This window comes from Vigna unguiculata, chromosome 9 (genome assembly GCF_037176805.1).
Source record: "Vigna unguiculata cultivar grain cowpea cultivar isolate G323 ecotype 2 chromosome 9, ASM3717680v1, whole genome shotgun sequence".
In the NCBI taxonomy this organism is placed as follows: Eukaryota; Viridiplantae; Streptophyta; class Magnoliopsida; order Fabales; family Fabaceae; genus Vigna; species Vigna unguiculata.
Window position 1 is genome coordinate 44,367,098 of NC_140800.1, and position 21,823 is coordinate 44,388,920.

Consider the following 21,823-nt stretch of genomic DNA (forward strand, 5'->3'; position numbering starts at 1 on the left):
CAATTTTATCCTCTCCAGCCCCACTCCAAAAATAGATGAACCCAACCAACTTTACAAGATATTAACATCGGATGAACTAAAAATAGACAAACTTTATATAGGTAAATATTATTAACATACCTGCCCTTCAATATTAGTGCTCTATTATTGACATGCCTTCCCTTCAACATCAATACTCTATTATTGATTAACTCTACAAACTATATTCATATAATAATAAATATATTATAAGCATGTCTTGTTAGTTCAACTAGTTTACAGTATTAATTAAAAATGTCCACCAAGCATGTTAAAATAAGTAAGTCTACCAAAATATACCATCCCCACACTGCAACATTAACCATAGTAGATTATGATCCTATGTACTCTCAAAAGGCACATTATGAACAACAGATTTCTCATCTAAATACGTTCCAGATGCTGTATATGTATATATATCACTATCACATTTCGTATCTAGGAGTTCAAATTGGGCAGTACGTGTGTGTGTGATATTCCAAGGATCTCACTCGATAACTATGTTGTCGCATCTTTAGAGGTTAGATGCTTGAGATGCTGAAGATTGAACTTTCCAGCTATCGACAAATGAAGCACTCGACCAAGCAGCATCTATAAATACCCATTTATGAACGGCACGCATTAAATATTTGCCCTCTCATTGCATCAATCGGCATATGCTCAAATGTGTAACGCTCAGGTCCAAAGTACACTCCCGTCCTTTCTAAAAGTGCAATACTTTCATCCCTACCGTATCTTGAAGCATATAGTCTCAGGTACTCGATGTCCTAAATAAATGTCACGAAAACGAAATCAAAGATCAGAATGCATGAGAGAAACACTTGTAGCTTTATGCCAGCACATGTCATGAAAGTAGATCTTCGGGCAAGAAACACGGACGGGGAAAACCAAGTAAATAAAGAGGCTGTGACATTTTTTCAGAACACAAAATGTTGAGGATATCTTACAAAATTGTGAGGAAAAGATAAAATGTTTTACCTGCAAGCCATTAAGTATGCGTTCTAGTCTAAGAGAAGCCACTGGCTGATGAGAAGTTGAGAACACCTCACCGGGATAGTATAGGACTCCGTCTCCAGGGGGAAGACCATGCCTGAATTTTATCTGTGTCCAAAAAAGTATTTTGATTGTCAGAAAATAGTCAAATTATCAGTGCGGTATAACAAGTTCTAACAACTCCTTTTTTAAGAAGATAGCATAAAAAGCTATACAATCACCTCTGCGCTGGCTACAGTTGCCTTCTCATAGCAGTTGGCCCCCCAGTATAAAAATCCTGTGCCACCCTCTTTCCACACACGCCACATGACGGCACGGTGTTGGGTACCTCGCATTCCAAGATGCCAATTTGGATGAGGATCTGATGGTCCCATACAGACATATGTCCACCATTCCTGTAGCAAAACATTAATATGCAGCGGTTGTTATTCTTCTAGCTTAGGATATTCCATTATGCATACAAACATCTTGCGATTTGTTTACCAGTTTACTTGGGAGTACTTCTTAGTTTCCTCGTTTTTCTCCTTATTTTGTTAGGATTCTTAGTAAAATAATGGATTTTTATGGGGAGGGGAAAAAAGAACGAAGAGAGGAAGAGTGAGATCATATAGAACTTGAATTGTTAAAACAAAAAGAGGATCAAGAGAGATAAGAGGGAAACAATACAAAAACACAAATCCAAATAGAATAAAAAGGAAGATATGTTCAAAATAAGACAAGTTCACAACATAACAAAACCAAGTCAAATATATACTATAATCCATAATCAAATTTCTTTTCTATTTCCCTCATTCTTTCTTCTACCTCGCAGGTTTGCCAATCTGCCACCATTGTCACATTACCACCTAGCCTGTTTTTCTAATAGCATCCTTCTCTATGTGATCAGATTTAAGTCCATATTATTAGTTTATTTAAATTAGTTAATCTTGTCTTAATTTATTTAATTTTATATATGATGATTTAAGACACAGTAGACTAATTTAAAATTAAAATCTTTTGAAATTAACTAAAATAAAATATTTTAAACTTATGATAAAAAAGTCAAAACTAAGTTAGCCAAAATTCGTTGATTCCATATACATATTACATACAAAATTTAAATAACTACATGGGATCTACTAGTATTTTCTCTTTGGATAACACAAGTAACTTCCATATTTAAAATATTAAGCTACGTTGTTGTCAGTGTCCATTTTGGATCCACTTACTTTATGGTTATTATACTTACACTTTATAATTTTTCAAGAAAAATATTAACAACACATGATTTAAAATAATTATATAACTTTTATTTCCTCATTGCACTTGGGAATATTCTTTCACCAGTTTCGATGCTTTCTCATAAATAAATAATAACTAATAAACAAAATCTTCAACAAGGTTAATTTTTGTTATTAACCTTTGTAATTTCTGTGTAAAAAAGGTAAGATAATAGTGTTGATATTTTCATTTTGTACATTTAATTAAAGATGATTATTTTATAACTACCTTCATAAGAAGCTAGTAACTTCCCTATACATGATTAATTCCTGGAGTCAAAAATATGGTTTCTAAGGACTTTGAAACGAAATTTTGTAATGTTTTCCTCTAATAAATAAACTTTGGTGACAATTCCCATTTTGTTAATTTATTTTAAAGTTTTTCCAACCCGACACCCTTGAAGATTATTTATACACCACAAATTCATAATTAACTTGGGAGAATACCAGATGTAATGATCACAGGTGGATATGTACACGTGAGAGGGAGAGGTATAGGGGCTATCCATAATACACAAGAAAAAAATAATGAAATTATAATATTACCTCACCATTCTCTGGTTGTAATTCAGCAATAATATCCTTAACCAGATCTTCCCGATTGCCCAGAACCCATTCACTGCAAAGACATATTCAATTACTAAGCATGCTTAAGTATAGAAAGCTTCTGTTTTTCTTCCTTCCCTATCTTATTTTCAACATGGTAAAAGTGATTTCTTCCAAGGGCACAAAAAATGCGACCTGAGAAATAAACCCATCAAGGTATCCAAAAAATAACACCATAGTTCAGTAACCTAACTGAAGTCAAACTCACCCAAACCACAAAACAACCAATTTTCACAATGAAGTCCTTCAACAAATATTAGCAATCTGTTTATTATGAAAGAACATTAAGTGTTATTAACTATCAATGAAGCACAGATACTTTTATTTGTTTCACATATCCAATATTGATACTTTTGGATAATTTACCCACCATACATGGTGAAGTGCCCACACATTTTTAGTGCATTTGTATTCAATAAAACTGCAAGAAACATCAGTGTGTGTGATACAGAAACATAGAATAATCTCTTCATAAATCAAAGATAAAGATCGTTATCTTTATAGATAATTTAAAAAAAAAAAGTATGAGATTGGTAGTGTTATTCCTTTATGTAACTAATAGAAAGAAATATGATGAAAACATATCTTATTTTGTCATTTTTAGAATAAATACATTGCTGTATTGGTATATATCGCATGCAATATGCAAGTAGTATCCGAGCATCATGTTTACTACATATATAAGATCCTGAAAATCGGTTTAATTGGAAATCCAAAAATTGCTTCACCACAAACAGTGTCTCACAACATAAGTGAATTGCAGGAATATCCGGTCACACTTGAAATTGCATAATCAATGATTTCAGAAAGTAAGGACAGAAAAATGTACTAAATATCAATCAATACGAATTTTGGAAAACAAGTGTAGAATGTGTCTAGAATAATGTGCACTCATGTTCAATAGCAATTCACTCTGAGAGAAGGACTATGCATCAGAAAGAAAAAAATAGTGTAAATTAAATACATCTGTGATCAGTATAAACGGGAACAAGACCCCAAAATGTATCTCCTTATGCCCTAAAGTAGGTAAAAAAAACGAATAATGAAATCAACATAGGAAATCCCACAAAAAATCATATATGTCAGTGCCAAGAGTAACTACAAAATGAAAAGGAAAAGGATAACTTTTAAAATTACTATTGACATACCCTTGGTCAAAAATAGGAAAAGTTAATAGACTCAGTTACAAAATAAATAGTGTACTAAACTCAGGATAGACATAGGTTAGTATACAATACCTTGTACAATAAATTTGATTATGAGGACGCAAAAAACTTGGAACTTTAACAAAAGCCTCAAATGGAGTAGGTGCAAGAGGCGCATCATTTGGTCCTACATATAACAAGAATCACACAATAAGATAATTACGACAGGAAAACAAAAGTTCAGCTGCAGAAGTTAAAATGAACCAACTAGTTGGAGAAAGCCGAGATGAAGTTGGGATAACAGAGTTATTGAACAATATATGAATTAATTATGAAGTGTGTTCAACAATCATCAGAAACATGCAGCAAAAGTAATAATCAAAAAAGCAAATTTCTGACTGGAATCATATAAACACATACACAACTGTTATTTATTTTCCCAGGTCAGTCACAATACTTTTATCAGATCGTGTTAAGTACTATCTGAACAAAGTCAGAAATTGTCAACCAAGATGATTTAGAAACAGGTAAAATATTAAACCCAAGAATCTGCCTGTAAATAATTTATACCATTCTACCTAAAACCTAACAACATTAAATTTGCCATAAATGAGAATATATGTTTTGTTTTTAGAGTAAGTAATATGTAGAAGATTGGAAATGTTCAGCAAAAAGAAACTGGAAGTCATTACGCAGGCAAAACTATTCTTAGATCCAATAACAGTAGAGAGCGCCTAGATGATACAAATTCCAACTATCCAATTAACTAATTTACGATATGATTACTGTCAGAATTATAGCCATGTAGAAGTATTTGCAGTAATTATGAGAAGTGCATTTGTTAAATAATCCAAGCCATTGTCAATATGAGAAACAATCAAAAACACATCCTAAGGGACAAATTATCAGGTAGTCTACACATACGACGGTAGAGATTAAGATAACTTAAGGTATATAATACATACCACAATAGTAAGTAGTTAAAATACGAGCATCTGGAGCATACGCATGAATCTCACTAGCCATATTGCGAACAGAATCATATTGTTCCAAGTTCAGTGGCTGGAAAAATTATGAAAACAACAACAGGTAATCAGGGTCACAGCATGCTGGACCTGGTAAATAGTTACAGTAACCAGACAGTAAAAATATAATGAAGCTATTAAAAAATTTATTAGACAGAAACGCAATAAAATAATTAATCAATGACTACTGCAAGAGTCACTTGCCTGTTTTCTATTTTTCTTAAGGTGCGCTATCCAATCAATAGATACAATACAGGTAGATCTAAACTATGATGTCATTCTAGGGAAGAATTTTTTATATTTTAGAAAAAACGGTAGCACACATGTGTATACCTCATCCCACAAGTAAAAGTAAGCTTTTCTCCAGTGAGTCTTGGTTCTCAATATCTCAACTTGTTTCTGCAAGTAATCCTTCGCCGCATCATTACTGTGGCACATCAACAGGTGGGTTGAATCTCATCAGTTTTCATCACAAATATACCTGACAGAAGCGAACGGGAACAACTGACTGTATACCCGGAGATTACTTGTTTATATGGTACAGCATATGCAGCCAACCGTGGATCTGAAAAATATTCATCTGACTTTGGATGATCCGCTACAATGGCAAGAAGAGGGGAAGTTTCAGCAATCCCATATTAATTCTCCTTTTGGAATTGATTCTATCAAACTTACTGCCACAGAAAAATACCTGGCCATGGAGATGTGTATGTCAAAACACGCATTCCATCAGCCCATTTACAAAAATACGGGCTGATTCTATATTGAAGAAGCCATTTGAAATGTTGATCCAATGCCTCATACCACTCAGCTGTCCCTTGTTGAACACCAAATCTATCCTCAATTACAGTATCCGATATCTGGTGTAGTAAAGGTAAAAAAAAGTTTGCAACAGATAAACTTTCCTAATTCCTAATTCCTAATTCCTAATTTTACAAAGATATAGGAGGAGGCACTGATTGAACAAAAAGCGGTGATATCAAGCTTCAGTCATGGAGTTTGTTAGAAATAACTTAGTCATAAGTTTCTAGAAAGTAATGACACAATTGAGACAACATAAATGCCAGTTATGTTTTCTACAAACTGTTAAGAGATATAAGTTCATTACATTAAATGGTAAATATCTTAGTAGATAATCCTCATTATAAGTAATTAATTTTTTTTTCTCTGCTACTGCATCATTTTACATTATAAATAAGAATACTCACATGTGTACATGACCCCAAACATTACAAAAAAGTAAATTTAATCATCTGGATTTAAATCTTTGGCCTTTTGCAGCTAGAGGATACACCAAATACAGCAGGGAGCGAGGGAGTTTCAGGAAGTACAAATTCCCAAACAGTCAGACTTAACTTCACCCGTAGAGAGAGATTTGAAATTGCATCCTCATCCATTATGTCTACTGGTCCATTATCTGAAATGAATTCGGAAAATGATGGAGACAGAAGAATCCTTCTTAAAGATGCAGTCGCAGATTTCACCCTTTCAACCTAAACAAGATATGCTTAAATAAAAACCCATAATAACATCAAGGTCAACAAGAGTGTAAAAATGAGGAAGAGTGATTTAAAAAACAAAACCCACCACTTCATCTAATGGTTTTCCATCAATTGGCTCAACAACATCAAGACATCCCTTTAGGTCCCTATATAATTGATGTTTCTCAACCTTGCTTAAACTTTGAACAGGAGATCTGTGCAGTGGGTAAAGTTGACAAAGTTGATAAACAGAAATTGCTAAATTAAGTGTAACACAATCATAAGTAACAGAAAAGAAAAAGGCTCACTCTGCATCTGCTTTTATGGCAGTAATGAGAATTTCTCCTTCATATTGTCCTGGAGGTTGAGAACTAGGAACATCAATAGATAGCCAAAGAGCAGTAGTCTCCCTAAAGAAGCAAAAGAATGCCAAAAACAGTGAAAACTGAAAAAGCAGTCAACCCATCCAGCAACTTTTGCACACAGCACAAGAACTCAAGAAGAGAACAAAAATCAGACAAGTACCCAGGAAATAGGTTTATTTGACTGACTGGAAGCCCAACAGGAACAAGAGCATCAGGTACACCTAAAATGGGCACCACCCGCCGTAACCGTAGTGACTGACCAACGATCAGTCTGCCAAAATTGATGTCAGCACAAAATGGAAGTAAATCATGTATTTGTTACATATAATTTGAAAAACTCCAACCTGTCTCCAGATGTGGAGCATAGGTCATTGCACTGAATCTGCACAGTCCCTGCAGCACTAGCACCACCCCATGAAACCTTTGGCCGGATAGCTATTTGCACACTCTCCCTCTCATTTCTAGCCGCCAGCAGGTTTATCTTGTCAGGAGCAAAAATAGCAAATGTTTCAGGATTTATAATTTCTTAAGATCAATATGATTCCACAACTTTTTTATAACAAACTCCAACCACAAACCTAAGGTAAGAGCTTTTTGGCTCTAAAATTGAAAGTCATATGTGTGTCTGGTGAGCAATATTATATCTATTACCCCCTAGCTTATTAGAATTTAAATTTGCCATGCTAAATTTGTGCATTAATTAACCATATAATACGAACCACTTTTAGACATGCATCAAGTGCTGTCAAGCATGTAGTTACGCAACTATGAAGGGAAGAGTCGATTTACAAGTGGATAACACCCTTGACAAAATGTGAAATAATAACATTATAATTATCATGCAGTTACTATTCATAAACGACAAATACAAGGACATGCTAACAGAAAACGTAATTGTGTATAGACGAATTATTAAAATAAAACACTACTAACAGGCTCCAAATGTCTGGCCATATCTTGAGGTCCAACATTTGCTGTGTTTGGCATGCACCATACATGAACTAAATCCCTAGTTGGAATTTCTGTGGGGTCAACTGGTCCCTTGACATTCAAGCCAAGTGTGCCACCATCATTCCACCCATAAGCTGTACCACCTCCTGCAACACCTTCAACCGGTGGCACAACCACATCTTGAGAATTCCCTGCCAGATGCATCAACCAGTTAAATTGTAACAACTCGGCACAGGTTCACTAAAGATCAATGTACTCCACGATGTTTTGTTTTCAAAACCAGAACAGTCCCATAATCCACTGGATTACTAAAACAAAGGTCAAAATAATACAAAATTTCAAAAGTACCTCTTTTTAGACTATATAACTATCTCATTGAACCAGTTGAAGCACAGCAACTAGCCAATTGATACAAGATTCATTATTAAACTCATTAAATGCGAGTTTGGAAATGTCTCCAAAGGGTACAGACGTGAGTAAATTGTAGCCTTTGATTCAAAAGATACAATAGCTAGCGTCAGGGGATGATCATCAAAGTTTCAAACAAGCTATAAGATTTTTTTTTTTCGTAGTTCCACTCAGTCAATCCATATAAAAATAAGTAGAGAAGTAAACCAAAAAAAGGGGAAAACAAAAACAATAAAAATCAAGGCAGCACATAAACAAAACTTTCAAACCTCTCACAGAATTCACACACAGCTCCTCACTCAAATCACACAAATTCTTCAAGTTACTTTTTAAGGAAGTAATATCAAAGATAGCAACACGGTTAAATTTCGAAAGGCCAGCGGATCATGTAGATTCTCCACAGAAAGGCCCTCTCAAACTTCATTTTACATAGCTACCGACCTAACAATCGGCATAGATCGGTTAGGTCTCTAAAGCCATAACAAAATAAGTAATATAATCCACAACGAAAGCAAAAAAAGCCGCGGCAATGCTAAGCACGGCACACAGAAACGTCGAATCCGTGTGATTACGCCCAAATTGAAGCGTGGGAAACGAGAACTCGAAACAGGTGAAACGAGCGAGGTTTTGAGGTTAGATTCGAACTGAAAACGTGAAAAGGATTGGCAAAACGGAGTAACTGAATTGAGAGTGAAAGGGAATAAAAGAGGTTTGTAGGTAAGCGAGAGAAAGGAAAGTGAGAACGAACCGGAGTTGTCCATGACGGATCAGTGGAGACTGTTCCGATGCAGCGGTGAGTGGTGAAAAGAGAAATGATCGCGTTATGTTTGAGAGTAACCAATGTTTTTCTCTTTGTAGAGGCAATTCAGATATCGGAACAAAGGGAAACAATGTTTTTAGTGAGTAGTAACTACTTCGGGTTAACTTCACATTTTCTTTATTAATGGAAAACATACTCCATTTCACACTTCTTATTTTCACTTTATTCTATCTTTCCTTTTTCCTTTTTTTTATTACATTCATTATCACATTTATTGTTCTTGGATCTTTCTTTAATTCTCCTCAATTCATTCCAAAACTTGTAATCTCTCTTCATCAATACCTCTACTACATTAAAATATTTAATTCAAATCAACTAGATTATTTTTAACTAATTGAAAATGTGTAGGAAAAACAATGTTAAAAATCATTATTAAAGCCATTCAACCAACATATCAATTATAAAAATATCTGTAGTTCAAAAAAGTGAATAATAAAGTACCTAATCCAAGATAATGACTATTTAAAAAAAATAAAAACAATTATGTTTCTAGCTTTAATTGCTAATCCGAGATTTAAGTGATAATGGTAGTAATATATATTTAGTAATTAGGAAGACTTAAAATCTAATATCTAAATTTTCAGAAGATTTACTGATTTCAACAATTAATAGTATAATATAATCTTAAAAACTAAATTGTTAATTTCGTCTTATCCTTTAGTTCAACTTTACCTATTTCGTTTCATTTTCAACCTCGAACTCCAGCCAGATGTCGGATTGGGAATTTGCGTGTATGCAACGACGGTGCACTGTCCTCAAAGCATGTGAAACGATAAAATAACATTGGCCTTCATAAATTATAAATAAATTTGACTAATACTGTGTTGTTCCCGTTAATGTTATTGACTTGTAAAATCTAGCATAAGGCAATTGTTTATTATGTTTCAAAAATGAATTCCGAAATTGATGGGGTGCAGAAAGAAAATGACGGGTGCAAGAAGTAATTGCCTCAGCAGTAGTACAACCACAATCTGTGTCGATGCAAAAAGTGAAGAAGTCTCCAATATTTTGTGAAAATTACTACTTTTGTTACTTGTGACAATTGCTTTTGGCACATTAAAAATTGAAAAACATAATCTGTTTCTTTTTCTTCTATGCATTTGAAAAGAATTTTAAGAGTAGAAGAATATAAAAGCAAAAAAGAATTTTACAGAACGAAAAAAAAAACAAGGTTACTTTACTTAACCATTAGTTCACATACGCTGAATTTATCTTTTTTCAATTATTTCAGGGGTGGAAATAAATTAGATGATAATGATGAAGGTTTAAAGGTTTAACCATACGAATATGACCGAATTTTCATCAAACTCTCTGCCCTACGCCTTGGTTGGCTTCTTCACTAACTTGAATGCATCAAATATTGATGCCTTTGGTTGAACTTTGGAATTCTGCATACTGTGCTCTGTATGATGGGAAGACTTCCTCAATATTTCCAAAAGCGATACATTTGACTCTTGAGATACAGAATTCGAGGTAGTATTTCTGTTCTGTGTATTTCTTTGGAACTTGGTAGAAGCCGCTTTCGGTGGTTGACTCTCCCTTGGAATCTGTTAAGCTCATTGGGAAAAGAAGCACATATTCCAGATTAGCAAATTGACCAAGACGCAAGCACAACAATGTCAAGTAAAGAGTTAAAAGTTGCGTGCTTATTATCGTATCATCAGAGTATCAAACTCCAAACGAAATTACTACTGTTATGCTAATAGTAATTGCTAAACAGATGCAAAAGAAATGTTGTAAATATTATTTCTATAAGATTAATTATTATTTTAGAACGTTGAGACACCTCACAAAAATATTTGGAAGAGTATTTGATGCTCATTAATAAAACTACCATATATCCATCAGAAATGATTATGTTGTAAAAAAGGAAAACTATAAAAATAATAAGTGTTTCTGAATAAACATCTCTCTAAAATATAAAAATAAAAAGATTATAAACTAAGAAATATATGCATAAATTAATGTATAAAAGATGTCAATAATTTCACCAAAATTTTACAATTAACATAAACAAAATTTAATTTCTAGAAAAACATTTTTTTCTTTAAGATAATCACAGAAAAGTTCATGAAAACATACTGGTGTATTATTTAGCCCATTTTTAAGTAATATAAAAAGGATTTACGCGCGTTTTGCACTAGAAGTATTTCAAAACAATCTCTCTGAAGTCTGAAGTAATGGCAACAATTTTTCAAAAACAACAGAAAGGTTTATGGCATATTTTTCAGCTAGTTATTACCGCATCAGACGAATCCTCTGATATCAAATATGAACTTCTGCTGTCGCTGTCATCTCGCCCAAATACAAATGATCGGACTTTGCATGATCCATGCTTTCGAGAGGTGGGCATAAAACGATCTGAAGCCCGACCGACAAAAGATGACTGCAATATTTAAAATATATAAAAAAAAAAACTAAGAATTGGCACATAATATATAATTGAAGATAATGAAAACGCACTTTTGTGATCTAAGTATGTTCAGATAAGTATTTAAACATATAGAGTATGACGCATGTAATATAAAGGGGCGTTTAACAAGTAAATAGCTTCATAGTGCTACATTTAACAGACTAAAAATAACCAACCTTTGATGGTATTTGTATGCTCTGTCCACTGGTTGGCATAGCAAACATGGCTGCAGCATAAATTAATAGCAGAAACCATTAGTATTCTCACGACCTAGAAGCTTTATTGATATACATTGCACAGGTTTTGCTCACTGCAATGTGGTGAAAATGGAACTTGTAAAACTTACAAGTAGTTCTTCCTTTTCTCTTAGAATCGGGCACATTTAATTTCTTTATGAGACTGAAAACACCCCTGCTACTTTCGTCCTCAGCTGGTGAAAAGAATGTAGCTTTCTCTTCCTGCTAGCACATAACAATAATTAGATCAATTCCTATTTGATTACATGAGTATATCAGTACACACGGAGATGCAAATTATATGAATTTAAGTTAAAAAAAGTGATAGTAAACTTCAGCACATTTATAGAAGACATAATATCTGCAGTAAGCATTCATTACGGTTTGCTTAGAAGTGAGAACTCACAGTTTTATAATAGAGGCATTGTCTAGCTAGCTTCTCAGTTTCTTCATCATCAGATGATACATATTTATCATCTTTATCTGAAAACATCAGTGGGATCATCTGCTTCATCTTTTTCAAAGTGGCCTTCAAGGATTCTGCTGGAGCAGCGTATTCTTCAGCTTCATCATTTTCATCGTCATCATCACTTTCATTTTCTCTGCTTTCCTCATCTTCCTCTTCAATCAATGGTGTTTCTTTCAATTTTGAGCCACAATTTAGTTTCTGGAGTAGATTATCCACTCCAGCTGTATCTTGTTGCTGAAGCCACTGTTGATGAAGTTGGTCACGCTTTTCTTTATCATTTGGCTTTTCATCGTATTGAGTTGCAATCATGTCATTAAGTTCCTCAATATCATCATCATCGTCTTCTTCACCTTCATTATCTTGGAAGCGCTGTAGATCATGATCACTGTCATCCTCCTCTTCTGCTTCTTCATCAACAAAAGCCCTGACAGGATCTCCATTCGGCAGTAAAGTCAAGTCAACTGATCCATGTACACGTGGATCTACGTTCTCCTTGTCATTGTCCTCCTCATCAGAAGAGCTGGAAAAAAGTTGTCAATGTTTTGTATTTTAGAACAAAGTGAGGCAAAGGTAACCACTAACCAGTTCGTTGGCAAAATTTAGAAGTCGCGTTTTGCCAAAGAAAAAGATCCACGGATCAATATTACATATCAATTACCATCTTTTACGTCATAACAAGAGTTTGCAGACACAAGACCACGACGTATTGAAATTTGACTAATTTCTATGTGTTTTCAAGATTTTAATAGAACCACAGTTAAGAAAAATTAAATAATAACGCAAGCTTCATAGTAGTGTAGTATTGACAATATAATCATAGATGGCAATGGAGTACTGAACATTCAATGTGATTCTGCGTTAGCAAATCTTTTGATAAAGCAAGAAATAAAATCAAACACTTACACATCATCATCAGGATAAGCAGAATCAAGTTTTAAGTTCATTGATAGCATTGATGGGGCAAAAACTTCTTCCGGAGGATTGTTTGACTTCTCGTTTACAGCATCTTCCTTAGTGTCACTTCTTTCAGAATCAGAGAAGAGTTCCTGGAAATTGCATATAAACAAGCAATTAGTGTACAAAATCGACAGCTAACGGCAAGGATCTCAGAAACAGACTGATGGAAAACCTGTGTATCACCAATAGGAGCTCGGAATGCATGTTCAGACTCCGAACCGAAGGTCTGAAATTTAATAGAGATGTGATTTAAAAATGTTTCAAAATACACACACTTAGAAGAAAAAAAACTCAGTATAGCACATACAAATGCCACACTCCCAAAAACATGACCAAAATTAACACATTACATTTCCGCTAGTGTGAGCAGAAGAAAACACCTAATGGCATTTCATAATAAAAATGAAACATTATCTCACACTAAATTGCATAGATTGACTCACAGTGGGAGAAAGAATGCTTCCAGAACAAAGATTATCTTTAGCAGCGCCAGATTCAACATTAGACGTCCCAGAATCACTCTTCGCGGGTGTAGGGCATGTAGCTGCCATTTGTTCCGGTTCATCCTTTTCTACATAATCAGCTACCCCCTCATCCATCAGGGTATCGTCATCATCTTCAGAAGAAGCACTAGATCTACAAACCAAGTGAACATAAGTGTGTTTTCTAAGGTTAAAAATGGGTGCTAAGCAAAATCTTTATGCAAATCCACCTACTTCTTTAAAATCTCCAATTTCCTCTGCCGAATCTTATCCAATATCGAAGAAATTGGCTTTTGAACGAGAGGAGCAGGTTTAAAGGCAGCATCTCTAGTTTCTATTAAAATCACAGCAAACAGTTAGATCATGTAGAAACTCGAATCAGCACTAGATCGAAAAGTTAATTACAGCTTAAAACTTAATCCGTACCTCGAAGGAGCCTTTGAGACTCGGCTCGAAGATTTTGCATGGTTTCTCGCCTTTCCTGTTAGATCATAAAATCCCCAAATTAGCAATTCCGAAACCATAAGCATCAATACTCAAAAACGTCTAACAAAATAGGCAAATGCAGTTATCCACCTTCTCGGCCTTTCTCTTATTGATGGCAGATTCTTTAGACTTCTTTTCACTCCCATCACTGTTGACAATCCTCTTCTTTTTGTTCTCTGGCCTGTCAGTTAAACTAGGTCGTTTCCTCTCTACTTCGTCGGTATTCAAAGCCGTAAAGTCATCGCCGGTCTTCAGATCCCTAACCTTTTGACTCTCGTCATCAACCTTTTCCTGTTCCTGAATTACAGAATCAAAATCACTAACCTCTTGACTCTCACCATCAACCTTTTCGTGTTCCTGAATTACAGAATCAAAATCGAGAACCCTCTTCGCGCCCAAATCATCATCTTTGACGGTTACGCCTCTTGGAAAGTCGGACCGAGGACTTGGGCTGAGGCTGGGTACCTGATCTTCATGATCGGACCCAAATCCTCCGTTTGACGCCGTGAAGTGTTCTTCGCCTTTTCTGGATTCATAGGAAACAGCGGGCGATGATGGAGGATGAGAAGGTTCGGGAACCTTACTTGCTTTCTTCAAACGCTTCAGCTTTCGTTCGTGGACAGGAGATAAAGGCAATAGCGCGAGGTCATCGTCGCTCTCCATGGATGATTCTGAACTGAGTTTGAGAGTTTGGTTGAATCAGGATCTTTGCTTTGGAAACGAAAGCCGCAAGACTATGCAAATAAAAAGGGGTCGTTGCATCATTATACCCTAATGAAATGGCGGCAAACGCTTTCGAAAATGGGAAAAGGCGCCAAGGGGGATATCACCCTTGGTAAGGTAACTTTCTTCTGTTTTTTAAACTGTTACTTACATAAATATAGACTTATTGTATCTTTGTTTAGGAAAAAAATTTAATTTTCTTTTCTATATTTATTTCTTATAAAAAAATTATAAATTGTTCATGAAGAAAAGCTAGAATTTTTTTTTTTACTTTTATTATGCAAATTTATCAAAAATATTGAAAATAATAATTATTGAATATTTTATTAAAAAAATCTAATAAAAATAAATCAATATGTAGGAAACAGTTTACACATTTTTCCCAAATTCTTAATAAATATATTCGAATTATACTATTTTTTATCCTTTCATCTTTGATTTTAAAATCAAATCACATTTAAATTATTTCAATTCAGAATGAAAGAATTTTCAATTATTTTAAAATAAAATAAAAACACGTTTTGTTAGTGGACAAAAGTTTATAATATCAACTAACCGTAAGTCATTCTATACGTGGTTTTTTAATTAGGTAATACAAAAATCGACCAAATTATTATGTTTAGCCTTTTCAGGGCTTACTATAAATGGTCAGTACATACACAATTTACTTTTTTTTTTTAAATTACAAATATTATTTAAAATATACATTTAAAAAGCAAGTGAAAAAATAGTATTTAAAATTTCTTTACAAATACATAGAAACAAATAACACATTTTTTAGATTATAAAAAAAATCGAAAATATGGATATGTGATTAGCTATATGTTTAATCCCTGTAACTACAAAGGGGAAATGTGTTTTACATGCAATTATTTAATAACATAAATTAAGATTGCATTGTTATATTCTCTAAATTAATCAAACTAGTATAACAAATTCGATTTAGGTTAATTTAAAATGGCCGATACAGAGATGACATATAACTTTATTTAAATTTTAAGATGATAATATAATTATAATATTAACGTTTAAAGACAAAAATAAGTTTTTTTAAAACAAAATAAGATTAAAACTAATCATTTGTTTTTATATAATATGTTTTGTCTTCATCTGTTTTTTTAACTTAAAATTACTTTCTTACAAATATGGTTTAAAGTCATAGTTTTTCTTCTGAATTTGAAATTAAAAAATATATATTTATCGTTTCTCGACTTCCGAATCCAGTGACTTTGTTTATAATTTTTATTTTAAATATTATAAATTTTGTATTTGAATACACAAAACGAAGCATTTAAACTATAAGTTGACATATAGTTTTCATTTTTATTCGTTTGGTAACTTGTACGAAAACTAAACTTTCACTATTTGATGTTACATTTAGTTTTCTAACAATTAAAATCCACCAGGGACATCAATAAGATTTAAGAATCCTTATTGCTTACTAGCGTAACACAGGCGCTATTGCGCCTGTGTGTATATATTTTTTAAATATACATGATATTATATTAGTAGGTGATAATATGATAATGTTATTAAGTTAATATATATATATATATATATATTAGAATTATATTTATTAAAAATAAAGTGAAATATATCAGAACAGATAAAAGAATAACCATTAATAAATAAAGAAGAAGCAGAGACATCTGATTTTATAAAATTTTTGTAAAAGTAACGGTCAATTTTAAAAAATTTAAAAAATTGTTATATTTAAAGGGTAAAATCGGTATTTTAAAAAGTGGACACAAAAAGGGGAATCCCCTTTATATATTGTTATAGATAACTTGCAACAATTTCAATCAGATTTTCTGTTATTTTTTTTCCTAGTTTTCAATGATTTCCATTATGTTTTTTGTATTTTATTAGATCTTAAATTTTTTTCCTTCAAATTTATTTTATTGTTTTCAGTTTGTAGGAATTTTAATATTCCTTCTTACAACTGAAAATATTTAAATTTGATGGTTTCATAACCACAATTTAAGTGTTTATTTTGTAAATATAAGACATGTTCAGAACGATGACATAATGAGGTTGAACATAAATAAATAAATAAAAAATAGCTTGTAAACTTTTATGAATCAAGTATCTTAATTTATTTATTTGTATCGTGGTGTAAGAAATAAAGTTGTTGTCGTGAAGGATGCGTCAATATCTAAAATAAATGACAAATAAGACACTGTAGTTGTTTTACATACATGAAAATTAAAATAAAATGGAACTTAAATGTTTAAAAAGCTACAAATGATGTATTGAAATTATATTAAGAATGAATACTATTATACCATGGGCTTTAAAAATAATTAATGTGTATATTATACGTGGTTTAATCATCAATGTTGATATAGAAAGGGTAAGGGTAATTAACATCAGCTAATAATTATTCTAAAAAGTAATTTTATACCTTGCTTATGGAATACACTGAATTTTGTCATTTCTTTTCATCATTTTTGTAAAATTGTTATTCTAATTGATGTAAAATGACACATTTTACACTAATTAAAAGTGCAAAATATGTAGAACGATCAAACTTCGAAAATCTGTAATAGTGATTATGCAATTAAACTTCTCATATTTACAAGGAAACAACACTTTAAAGTTGAATTACAACGAGTATTCTAGGGTAAAATGCCGATTATAATCATGTGTTTGTTCTATTTTCGTTTTCATTAATAAATTATATTTTATTATTTTTAAATAATGAATATATTATTTTATTTTTTATCAATATATTTATGTTTTAAAAAAATAATATAAAACTAAAAAATAATTTATCATAATTTAATCAAATACTTAAAAATTACTAAAAAATATAAAATAATCAAAAGCACAATTAAAAATAAATTATTAAAAAATATGTATATTAATTTTTTTTATATTCATAAAAAATAATATATAAATGATTCGTAAGATAAAAAATATATAAACCAATAAATTAATATTTGACTATTATCATGTAAGATAAGAGATTTTTTTTTTTAAATAATGAAAAAAAAACATATAAAAAATGAAAAAGAAAATAAATAATGAATTTATGCTTTTTTTTCTTTATAAACAAAGAAAAACATATAAAAATAAAGAATAAGTACAATATCCAAAAAACTTAAGACGATGGAAAAAAATAAAAAAAAAAATATCTTAATAATTTTTGTTCATTCTTTATTATGTTTAGTTTTACATTTTATTACTTAATAATATTATTTGTTATGTTTTATAAAAGAAATAAAAATTATATAATTTAATTTCATCAATTTCCAATATACATTCTTATAATTGAAAAAAAAAAAGTTATATAAACTAAAATTTGTCTAAAAGTAAAATTTCCATATACTACATATAATTTAAAAGAAAAAATAGAAATTTTTGAAGTATGATGACCACCTAATCAATTCAATGATTTACCACTACGTGAGTGGATTAATATCAATGTGTCTAAAAGAAGTAAAAATAATAATGCATAATACTTATTATATTTGTGTGGGACATTTAAACCACCGCAATACTTTTGAAGGACAATATAAATATACATGGTCCTTCAAAATAGGCAAGACAGCTTATTTTAAAAACTATATATTAAAGTATTAATGTCGTTTATTTTGTGCGAACAAAACTGAGTTTTTTTAGACAAAATTGAGTTTTTAAACTATTCACACTAGAGTCGTCAAAACGGGTAATTCGACATGACCCGGCTCGACCCACCACGGGTTGATGATTTAGTGAGTCAATATAATCCGGCTTACTTTTTTAACGAGCCAACAAATTTGAATCCGACCCGGCCCACCACGGGTTGATGGGTTAAACGAGTTGATTCACTGGTTCACTTAATTAAAAAAAATATTTTTTTTAATATTTTTTGTAGTAAAAAAATAAATAAATTGTAATTCTAATTAAAGTCTAAATAAACTTTAATACAATCCAAATACAAACAAAAATAAAAAAATACAAATTATTTATGTGTTGGATAAAAAAACAAGTTAACATTACCCAAATTTAAAGTCCAACTTAATAAAAATAAAATTAAAACACTTGTGTCACCCTTTTGTATGCGGGTTGGTGAGCAAACCCGACTCACCACGGATTCAACCCGGATGAGCCAAATTCTAAATGAGCCGGGTCAAAAATCAACCCATATTAAAATTTGTAAGAAAATTTCAATCCAACCCGATCCAAATCTATGATGAGCCAATTCAACTCATTTTGACAACTGAAATTCACACTTAACATTTAACCGTGAGTCTTGATTTATTACAATCAAAAGTCTCACGGCTTACAAAAGAAAACACTAATAAAAGTAGACACTAATGATACTATACTTTATATATTCATTCATTTTATTTTTTCAAAACTTTAACATTATCCATAAAGATATTCATTTAATATATTTATAAAAAAACACACACAGACACACGTACATAATATAAGATTTGGAAGACTTAAAAAAAACATAAAAATAAAATAATTTTATTTATTAATAAAATAATTTATGTTAAAATGAATCTAAATTTTATTTTAAAATTGATCTCTTTAATTTATTGAGATAATTTTATTTAACAATTATTAATTTTAAATAAGATTTTATTATTTCTAACTTTAAAAAATACATTTCAACTTAACAAATACTATTGAAATTGTTATAATTATTTTATAAACTATATATATATTATTTTTTTTAATATAATAAAAAATGCAATTAATTTATATTTTTTAATTTTATAAATATTAATTTTTTAAAATAAATCAAATCCATATTATGTATACTAGTTATTGTCACAATAATTTCTTATAATTATTTTGAATTACATATATTTTTTCATTTTCCAACTTTTAATAAATAACAATCATTATACGATTCAAATACTCTGTAATAAAAACAAATATTTCCTTATAGAAAGTATGTATATTGATGACAAACTACATAAATTAGCATTTCCTTACGTCTGTGTCCAAGAATCTTGAGATTAACCTACACTAGAATCACTTTGTTTAATCACTGTAAAATTTGACTCATATACACATATATAAAAACAATAGTTTGTATAACACTCAACTCTTTTTTTATTACATCATATGCATTCCACTCACACTCACACTCATCTCTTTTCTTAATATTTCTCTAACTAGAATCAAAGCAGATTAAATTAAAGGTATATATGAATAAATTTTCAAAGCAAAAATAAATCAAGCATCCTAAGACTACTCATTCACATTAAAGTAAGCTAAAACAAAGCACAATTTACTTCTCCGCATCATTTTTAACGTCCGTGAGATTTTTCACGGACTTTGGGTTCCACACGAACATTTGTTGCCAAATCTCCATGAAAACTCTAACGATGACTGCATGGTAACTCCGCGAGTTCAACGCCAAGAAACACTGCAAAAGCTGTTCCAGGTCTTCCGCCTCAGACATCTCCATCTCCGTTATCATCTCCATCATCGATTTCTTGAAGTCTTCGTAAGGATCCTTCGACTTCTTCACCACCGCAAAGCTCTCCCTCACCTTCCCCTCAACATTGCTCCGCGTCACCGTCGTCGACGCCTTCTTCACCTTCTCCGTCGTTCCCGCTCCTCCTCGATTCTCCGAAGAGCTCCGAAACCTCACGCTCTGAACCTTCTTCACGCTGCTCGTCTTCCTCCTGTGCCTACTGTTTCTCAAATCTCTCACCTCGTCGTGACAAATCTCGTCGGAGAAACTCGTCAAGCAAGAAATCAGAGTCTCGCTTTCCTCTTCCTCGACGCTGTCCATTAGAAAATCGCTTCGCCTCGACGGAACGCTCGACGTGCCTTTCCGGCTTCTGGATCTCGCTTTCTTGGGCTCCTTGTCACGGCACATGTTGCACCCCTGCGAAATGGACGACGTTATCTTGGACGATGACGGAGAAGGAAGGTTGGGATAACGTGCGTTGTGGTTAACGGGAGAGAGACGGTATATGGCAGGAACGGGGTTTCCTGGGAAAGAAGAAAGATCTTTTGAGCGACATATTTGAAAGGAAGGGACATTGAATTTGAATTTGAATCGTTTGGACATGGTGTGGTAATGGTCGGAAACTAAAGAAAAAATGGCACGTATTAAACAGTTTAGGGTTAAGAATATATTTATAATAAAGAGAAATATAATAGAATAAGAATGGCCGGCATTGATGTATAGAGTAATATGTTAAGAATTAAGAAGAAAGGAAATTGAGAATATGGACTGAATCCAAGTGAGTGAGAGTGTGGTTGGCACTGGAAGAAATGGCCTTCAGGATATGCTAGCTGTTCGAAAATGACAGTGATTTAGGGTTCAGTTACGTAATGAAGACACGCACATAATTTCAAGAATCTCACCTTCCCAGAAAAAAAGGATTAGCACCATGCTATACATTAAATATACTTAATGTCGACAATTGAAAACTCAGTATGCTAAATGTTATGCGAAAGGTGTTGGTACCTGGTGTAATCAACCGAACAGCCACTGAATTTAAAATTTTAAACGAATCAAGCTTTCACTTCATTTTTTCTTTTGCTTTTGTTTTACTGAAAAAGTAAAAAAAAAAAAAAGTTTTTTTTATCAGAACAAAATAATTTGTATGTCTTATCCAGTTTTATGAAAAGATTTTTTTACTTATTAATCAAAATTGGAGAGAATACAAGCTGAGAAAAATCATCATCTTGGAGTTTTTATTTTGAAAGAACTAAGATTGGATAAATTATGAAACAAAGCTGGGTACAATTTTGTTTATTCAGACAAAAATTACTCAAGGAGTGTAAATTTTTGGAGTAAGTTTTGGGTTATTTTGAAGTTTATGTTTTATTGTTATAAATAATTATGGAAATTTGATCTAAATGTGAGTTAGTTGTCCAGAAATTTTGTTTAATGGAAAACAAGGTGTGTCCAGGATAGCGTTGACGAGTTCAAAAGAGTATATCCCCAACCGCAAAAGAATGATCCATCTTTTTCAACAGCTACGTTTTTCGACGTACTGGGATGGCCGTATATTTTGGCACCA

General features: G+C 32.1%; 3 protein-coding genes across 4 annotated transcripts; all 3 read right to left on the reverse strand.

Annotated features, from left to right (window-relative positions):
- Positions 1-205: 205 nt before the first annotated feature.
- On the reverse strand, positions 206-9,188 carry LOC114163861 (alpha-1,6-mannosyl-glycoprotein 2-beta-N-acetylglucosaminyltransferase). Of its 2 annotated transcripts, XM_028048223.2 has the most exons (16): positions 9,000-9,187; positions 7,826-8,034; positions 7,237-7,373; positions 7,053-7,163; positions 6,836-6,937; positions 6,634-6,742; positions 6,339-6,539; positions 5,738-5,906; positions 5,563-5,644; positions 5,380-5,473; positions 4,987-5,083; positions 4,115-4,208; positions 2,817-2,889; positions 1,233-1,406; positions 997-1,119; positions 206-785 (listed from the first exon to the last, which is right to left on the reverse strand). In XM_028048223.2, exons 1-16 carry the CDS (start codon positions 9,010-9,012, stop codon positions 624-626), a joined length of 1,950 nt encoding a protein of 649 aa, XP_027904024.1. In that variant the 5' UTR covers positions 9,013-9,187; the 3' UTR covers positions 206-623. The 2 variants fall into 2 exon arrangements, with proteins under 2 accessions (XP_027904024.1, XP_085522586.1); XM_085666460.1 differs by lacking the exons at positions 206-785; positions 997-1,119 and having other exon boundaries at positions 2,822-2,889; positions 9,000-9,188.
- A 1,081-nt stretch (positions 9,189-10,269) lies between these two features.
- Positions 10,270-14,855, reverse strand: LOC114162096 (DNA ligase-like protein). Its single transcript, XM_028045873.2, has 11 exons — positions 14,205-14,855; positions 14,055-14,109; positions 13,863-13,962; positions 13,590-13,782; positions 13,319-13,372; positions 13,093-13,235; positions 12,127-12,709; positions 11,831-11,942; positions 11,661-11,710; positions 11,314-11,457; positions 10,270-10,618 (listed from the first exon to the last, which is right to left on the reverse strand). The coding sequence occupies exons 1-11, from the start codon at positions 14,775-14,777 to the stop codon at positions 10,388-10,390; spliced, it is 2,238 nt and encodes a 745-aa protein (XP_027901674.2). The 5' UTR covers positions 14,778-14,855; the 3' UTR covers positions 10,270-10,387.
- Positions 14,856-19,852: 4,997 nt separating this feature from the next.
- Positions 19,853-21,054, reverse strand: LOC114164333 (uncharacterized). The gene has a single exon (XM_028048967.2). The coding sequence runs from the start codon at positions 20,860-20,862 to the stop codon at positions 20,071-20,073; it is 792 nt and encodes a 263-aa protein (XP_027904768.1). The 5' UTR covers positions 20,863-21,054; the 3' UTR covers positions 19,853-20,070.
- Positions 21,055-21,823: the final 769 nt, after the last annotated feature.